This window comes from Lipotes vexillifer, unplaced genomic scaffold, assembly GCF_000442215.2.
Source record: "Lipotes vexillifer unplaced genomic scaffold, Lipotes_vexillifer_v1.1 scaffold472, whole genome shotgun sequence".
Taxonomy (NCBI): domain Eukaryota; kingdom Metazoa; phylum Chordata; class Mammalia; order Artiodactyla; family Lipotidae; genus Lipotes; species Lipotes vexillifer.
The window spans coordinates 2,591,916-2,599,805 of NW_006797698.1; the positions used below are offsets into that span (position 1 = coordinate 2,591,916).

The following is a 7,890-nucleotide window of genomic DNA, read 5'->3' on the forward strand; positions in this document are numbered from 1 at the left end:
GGGGGGCAATTTTGCTCCCGGGGGACATTTGGCAGAGTCCAGAGACCTTTTTGACTGCTGCAACGGGGAGGGTGCTACCGGTACCCAGTGTGTGTGTAGTGGGAAAGGCCAGGGGTGGCCAGGCGCAGGACAGGCACCCACAGCGAAGAACTACCTGGCCCTAAACGTCAGCAGTGCTGAGGCTGAGAAACTGCCTGGGAAAGAAGGCTTTATCACATACGATCTGGCCGTGTTCTGTTTGCTGCAGATGTACTAGCTCCCATCGCCCTATGATTACAACCTGCAGAAGCGCACAGCTGATGGCGTCGTCTTCTCCTTGACCCTCACAGGTGGGGCCCTGAGAGCAACTCACTCACCAAATGCGTGGCTGAAGGACTCCCGTGTTGGAATCACCCTCTTTCCTTCTCTCCACTTGTACTGCCCCCTCCCTGCACCCGCCCCCCAGCTGCAGGTCCAGGGCCACCACGCTTCCTACAGAGCGTCTGTCAACCCTGAGGCCAGTCCACTGCTGCTGATCACAGACCCTGAGGTAAGAGGACAGCAGAAGCAAGAGGACGGAGACCCGCTATAGGAAGACGCCAAGGGAGAGAAACCATGGCTCTGTCACCGTTCAGCGACACAGGAGCAGCCTAGAGAAGCTCTGGTTTTCTTTGGTGTTCAGCGACTACTTGAAAAGAGGAAAATTTCTTACTTAAGACTTCCAGTAACTTGGCCTCCAGGATAATGTCACCGCCCCCTCAAGCCCAGTCCCCACCTGGCCTTCCAGGCTAGGTGGGAGGCTTTCCTCACGGACCCCTCCCCTGCCTGAAACCCCCAACCTTCTCCTCCACACAGCACCGTGCTCACAGCCCCTGTGACCGGCACCGACCTCTTCCCTCTGCAAACAGGGTCCGCACAGCCCCACGGCAATGTGGTGTCTCTGCCCTCACTGGTCCAGTCCCCGAGTGATTTCCGGTAGTAGTCTGAACCTTTAAAGAGTGCCATGGGCACTACTCGCCAGACGCTGTTCTAAGCCCTTCACATCTATGAATTCGCTTTACAGATGAAAAACCATAGCACAGAGAGATTAAGTTGCCCGAGGTCACATGCTAGTCAGCGGCAGGACGAGAATTTGAACCTGGGCAGCCTTGCTCTGGAAATTCCTGCTCTTAGCTCTATGCCCTGTGCCCTGCAGTGTGGGCGTCCTGCCTCCTAGCTGGATCATAATCTCCTGGAGGGTAGGTGTCCCGTCTTGAGCACCCACTGGTCTAGCAAATGGTAGGGCACGTGACACCTTAGGGCAAGCCCACTGTGACAGCTGACTTGAGCAGACTCTACCAGGCTGGAGCTCAGCATGGGGCTGGGAAGCTACGATTCTCTTCCTTTCCTTCCCCATGTCCAGGAACTCTGCCACGCATACTTACTTGTGTGGGAGCGGGGTGGCACTCGGGCACAGGTGTAGACGTGGCTGAAACGCCGACCTGAGGAGGTCAGGTACCAGTGCTGGATGGCGGGCTGGGGGTTGTACTCTGTGACCGCCACACCATTCACCGCTGTCATCATGAGCATGTTGATCACCTCGTTGGAGAGCTTGGTCCTCTCATCGGTCCTGATCCGGTTCATGGCACTGAATCCGCGCTCACAGCAGGAGGTGGAGACGGGCACACAGACCACCACTGCCACGAGCCTGCTGAGCAAGGGGAAGCGGCAGTCCTGGGCCAGGGCGTTCCTGCACAGCATGGAGAATGGCAAGTTCTTGGCGATGGCTTTCAGGCCCAGCCACTCCTCCAGCAGTGCTTCCTCACTGTATCCTGGGGGCAGTGAGAGCTCAAAATATCTGGCCAGGGCAAGAATATCATCATTCCCAAAACCGGCCAGTTCCATCCCACTTGGCCAGGCCATGGCGTCAAACACCTCCATGTTCTTGAGCTGCGGGGGACGGTCCACGTCAAACCTTTGCTGGAGGTATTCAATCCCAGTCAGGATCATTCTCTCCCTGTCCGCCTGGAACCGCTGTTCTGCCATCTCCATTCTGTCCAAGAAGATGCCGTGGAGCCGCCCATCCCTGAAGCCAGCATTGAACTCTTCCTCTTTGGGTCCTGCCTGGTGACGGAGGGTCTCCAGTGCTACATAGGCCCGTCCCAGCGTGGCGTTCACCTCCGTAATCAGCACGATCTCCTTCTGGCACACTTCGGACAAAGGCCTGTAGATGCTCAGGAAGTCCAAGAGGAAGTGGCAGAACTTGACGAAATGGAAGCCCTTCATCAGCTTCAGCACGCCCTTGGCCCTGTGCCCGACCTGGCCACCTGCTTCCGCCATGCTCTGCAGGTGCCTGGCCAGGGCAGGCCAGCTCACGATGAGCGCGCTCAGCGTGCGCCTCTTGCTGGCCACCCACCTGACAGCGTTCAGGTCCTTCAGGCGGATGATTTCCTGCTCCAGTGGGGCCGCGCCTTCCTGCAGCTCATTCAGCCTTTTGTTCGAGGACTGATAGAACTTGAAGACGGTTCGGATGTGCCGGTCACACTTCCTGACCAGGTCGATGCCTCCACAGGCGTCAACCACGGCCAGGTGTAGCCGGTGGGCCACACAATGCACCGGCAGCAGCTGGGGGACGATCTCCCGGAGCTTCTCCACCAGACCTCCTCTGCAGCTCAGCATGGTTGAGCCATCGGTTCCCAGGCCCACTACCCAGCCAGGCTTCCGGAAGGGGATGTCCAGTTCGTCCAGGGCAGAGATGATGGTCTCAAAGTATCCATCCACCGTCTCGCTGCAGAGTGGGGCCAGAGTGATGTAAGACTCCTTCACCTCCATCCCCTTAAAGTAGCGGATGTAAATGCCCACACAGGACTGGTCGGAGGCGTCTGTGGCGCTGTCCAGCAACACGCCCACACACGGGGAGCTCCGGACATCCTCAAGGATCTCCTTTTTCAGAGTCTCGGAGATGTATTTGATGAACTGGGTGCAGGCGGTGCGATTTCGGTACTTGCCCAAAATCACGGTCCCGGTGCTTTGGAGGAGTTGCAGGATCTTCTCAAAGTCGTTCAGGGGCCTCGAGTGGTACGCGATGGAATAGGCGGCATTGAAAAAGTGCTCCATGTCGGCCATCAGGTCACTGGAGATCTCGGGGACGAGGGCGGCCTGCGGGGTGTCTTCCTTGACTTCCAGGGTGTTGACACAGAGCTTGTGTGCTTTGCTGACTTCATGGTACTTTAGAGTCTCCACTTTAAAAGGACCCGTGTAACCTCGGACTAACCGGGATGATCTGTCGTGGAGACTAGGTCTTTCTCTGCAAGCTGAGCAGAAGAGCTTGGTCTCCCTGGGGTCAATTACTAACCACGGGAACTGCCCAAACCACGACCTCTGAATTGAGCGGGGTCTGTAAGTCCTCTTGACTTTCCTCCGTCCATCTGCTTCTACTTCACAGAGGCTGGGATTGCAGTAGGAGGTGCGCGTCTCCATGGCAGGAGCCGGGAGCAGGGCAGATTCTACAGCCGAGGCCTGTGTGTGCGCCTCTCTAATGGCCACCGTCGTCTTCTTCCCTTTGGAGCAAGTCAAACTGTGCTCGGTTTTGCTGCCCAGAACTCTGCAGCCTCCTATCAGCTAAGACACCCCAATTCAGTAAGTACCCCTTATGCAAAGCAGAGAGGATGAGTGTCATCCGCCTTCTAGAAATCAGTAGTGGCTTCTATTTAAGCCCTTTCCCACTAGTTTCTCTGAAAGCCAGTCTGTCTCCCCAGGAGTTGTCTGCTAATCCTCGTGGGTTCTTTAGCCAGCCTCCCCCTCCCTATCCACATACCTACCCTGAGATCATGTGACATCAGATGCTAACAAGCTTAATTAGCACCTTGGCCACAGATGCTATTGGATGGATGGTTTTAATCCTCTTTCGAGGCACCACAAAGAAATGAGGTTAAACATCCAGAAGTCTTCTTATGAGTCTTGGAAACAAGGGAGGCACGGAAGTATACACAGCAGCTATTAGCCAGTAAGTTACTGACAGAGATACACGAGCTGCGAACTCTCACAGACCGACAGTGTTATCGCTAAACACCAGAGGAGCGGGGAGAAGGCAGCAGAGGCTCCCAGCCGTGGGTCACGGGGCCCCTCGTGGCCAGTGTCCATCACGCACCTCCCCCACCAGCTCTACCACAGTCCCCCAGTTTCACTTCTGCTCATCAAAGCTCCTTATTTTTCTCAAACTGTCCCAGTTTCTCAAATTCTCCTACACTGTGAAGGCACAGTTAGTTTCTTATTCACGTTTTTCTACCAATACAGGGCCTGGTGCACAACAGGTCCAGCAGGAGGATGGCGGAACTGGCACTGTGTGACTTGCCGTGGCTGCCTGGGCCCCCGGACAACCCATCAGAACCCAGCAGGTCAAGACCCACCTGGAGGACGGCCTTTCCCCCACTTTGGCCCGTTTGGGTCCTTGATCCAGGGTGCAGCTCTCCGCTCCAGTTTTGAGATCAAGTCTGGTTTGGCAGCAGCAGGCCCTGTTGCAGGGACGAAGAGTCACAGCGACATCACAGCTCTGGACTGTCAAGTCAAGCAGCCCATCTGAAAGATCCAGGGAGGCTCTGGGTGCATTTCCTAATAAAATCTTTCCCACCAGGGGTGCAATGAAAGCATACCCATCTAGGGTGCCAATTTATTCTTAAAACCCAAAGAGGCACCAAATTAGGGTGTATCCCTTAGCTCCATGGCTCACCCATGGGAGCATGACTCAGCTAAACGAATCTGGAGGGGAAAGGGTCAAAACAGGAAGAAATACGGAGGACAAAATAGAAGGAGAGAGGACAGGGATGATAAAGAAAGCCACACGAGAAGTGGGAGAGGGCCACCAACAACTGTCCCATGCATGTGGCCCTCAGCAACACCCACAGCTGGCCTTGGTGCAGGTGGCTAACTACACGGGGCACCTAGAAAGCCCCTTAACGCTGTCTGCCACCTGCAGTGGAACCTGAAATCCGACGAGAAGAGATTTGTGTTTTTAGGTTAAGCACTGCCCTTTACTGAAAATATGAATATTCTGCAGGGCTATGCGAAGAAATTGCTTTCTTGATTTAAAGTAAAATCCATTAATCTCTACTTACATGCTTTTTATGTATCTATGTGAAAGGGTGTATAACCTTTCTTTGGAAAGACATACACAAGCTACTGGTAACTGCGGGCACTTCTGTGGAGGGACTGAAGGACAAGGTAAAAGGGAGATTATTTTCACTATTCATCTTTGGATCATTCACATATATTTATATGTTCATGTGTGTGTATGTATCCACATATTTACTACTAATAAAAATATAATACATTATTAATCTGTGGTAGATTGAACACTTATTCGTCTTCAAACGTCTCTAAAATGAGGGCAAAGGGATAATAATAAAAAGAAGCGTAAGCCCAAGAGAAACATTGTGCTAGAAATGTTAATACATTTTTAGAAGAAGGAAAGGAGACAAAAGAGAAGAGCTAACAGAGCTGGACACCAAATGCAGCAGAGCAGGTAATAAGGACAAAGAAGTGAACTTGACCCCAGAATCCCCAAAAGAGCCAGGACCTGGAGGCACCAGGTGCAGCAGAAGGTGGTGGGTAAGGAGAGACCTGTTCAAGGCCAGGTCCGCTCACCTATTCCAGGAAGCCAGAAAATACCACCACCCTCCCCCAAGGAGGAGAGAGGGGTTGGTCTACAGAAGAAAACTTAACCAGAAAGGTTCCGGGCCCTGGGATGGTGGAGTGAGTGAAAGATGAAGGAAAAGAGCTGCGATGCGAACAGATGGAGACAGTCTACAGGCCAGAAGCTGCGTTACCCGCGGCTCCGAGAACACCAGCTTGGGGTACAGCCAAGCAGGAGACTGGAAGTTTTCTTCGGAGAAATGGAATTGCCCCGCCCCAAGCCTCCTCCCCAAAAGACCTACGGATACAGACTTTGCCGGGCTCTTCAATGAAACATCCAGGTTCACAGCTGGTCACCCTACAATGCAACCTACCCCTTGACTCCCAGCCATGCACACAGAGCTTCCAGCCAGTTTTTAAGGCTTTACTCTTAAATGTGAACGAACCTAAAGATATTTATTTAAGACAAACTGCTAACAAGTAGGAACAAGGATTGAAGGAACTAGAGATACTGCAGGAAGCAAAACGAAATTTCAACCCCCTCCCCTCAAAACTAGAACATTCCCACAGAGAAAAGTCATGATAGTTACCATGAAAAGAGCAATAAGGGCTCTTAGTTTAAAATATGATAGAAAAAAAATGTTTTAACTTAAATAGAATTGTTAGAAAATAAAATGGAGGAAATCTCCAGGAAAGTAGAACAAAAAAGACAGAAGCAGGAAATAGGAGAAAAAGAAAAAAATAAAACAAAACCAGAGGCTTAATTTAAGAAGTCAAATATCTAACTAATAGGACTTTTTTGGAAGAAAGAAAATAGAAAATAGAAAGGAAGAAATAATACAAGAATGTTTCCCCAAAATGGAAACTGTGAGTTCCACATGGAAGGGAAGCACCAGGTATCCAGAACAAAAGATGAAAAAAACATCCGTATCATTAAGCACTAAATACTTCAAAACACTGGAATAGGTCTTAAAACTTTTCAGAGTGGAAAAATGGGCTGCGTTCAAAGATTTAGGAATAAAAAGGTATTTAGACTTCTCAACAGCACCTGTAAAACCTAAAATCAATGCTTTCAAAATGCTGAGGAAAATCATTTCCAACCTGGAATTCTATACCCAAACCAAATTATCAATTGTGAGAGCAGAATAAGGGCATTTTCAGATATACAGAGTCTTTAAAAAATTTCCTCCCATGAACCCTCTCTTAGGAAGTTACTGAAGGATGTGCTCCAACAAAATGAAGACATAAACCTAAAAGAAGCAATAGATCCAGGAAATAGGAGAGAGATGAAGGAAAGTCTAAGCCCACAGCTGTGCAGCAGGCCTAAAGTATAACTAGTTTAGATAGAGCAGAGGAATGGAAGACCCAGTGACAGAAGTTTCCAGAAAAAAAAGTGAAACTGATAGGTCACAGGATGTTCGATCATGTGGAAAAGACTCTTCAAAGGAGTTATATAATTCCATGGAGAGTTTGAGAAGAATTGGTGATAGTACAGAAAACTAGCAAAGTAAAAAAATAAGAAAAAATTTCAATTCCTAGGGGGGAAAAATCCTACAACAAAGGAAACATCATCATAATATGTCACTTTGATTAGAAGTAAATAATACATAATCATAATTAGGCAAATAATTTACATTGAATTAACCAAAAAAGTATGATATACCTGTTCTGAGAGGATGGAGGGAAGAGAAGTGGGGGCCTGGGGTGATGTAAGAGGGCCATATCTTCATCCTCCACAGTAGGAATCAATAGATAATATCTAAAATCAATAAATCAGGAATAGCAATAAACATATGCAACAGGATATTAAAGTGTGATTCTGCCTGCCTGTTTTGGCTGAAGGCCCCCCCAAAAGAGGAGCCAACTCTCCCCCATTCCAAAGCTAGACCACCGAAGCCAACTTGGAAAGAGTGGCTGAAACACTGGGCTGTAACCCAAGCACTTGCCACTAAGAGGGAGTCAAAGCACTGGGAGTGAGGAGGTCAGGAAGTTGGATATTAGAGATGCTTTGGAAAGAGCTGTCAAGTGTACTGTGAGCCCTCCACACTACGATGGGGAGGGGTGGGGTGGACCGGGCTACTTTCCTCTGACCTTAAGCCTAATGGGAATGACACCCTGACCTGTATTTCCTGGAGCTGTGGGGCTGCTCAGGAATCCAGGCCTGGAAAAGACTAAAGGCATAAACTGACTGATGGTTCCTTGGTGGTGGCCATGTTGGGAAGAGCCTACATTCACAGGGCTTGTCAGAGCAAAGGATATATGTGTTTTCCATGGTCCAGATGTGAGCCCTGGAGGGAAAGA

General features: G+C 50.3%; 1 protein-coding gene across 1 annotated transcript in view; it reads right to left on the minus strand.

Annotated features, from left to right (window-relative positions):
• ZNF862 (zinc finger protein 862) overlaps window positions 1–7,890 on the minus strand; it is a 30,562-nt gene that overhangs the window by 1,028 nt on the left and 21,644 nt on the right. Inside the window, exons 6-7 of the mRNA XM_007469853.1 lie at window positions 4,368–4,472; window positions 1,404–3,518 (exon numbers count right to left, since the gene is read on the minus strand). Of these exons, the coding sequence (XP_007469915.1) occupies window positions 1,404–3,518; window positions 4,368–4,472 (2,220 nt within the window). The remainder of the gene's footprint in view (window positions 1–1,403; window positions 3,519–4,367; window positions 4,473–7,890) is intronic.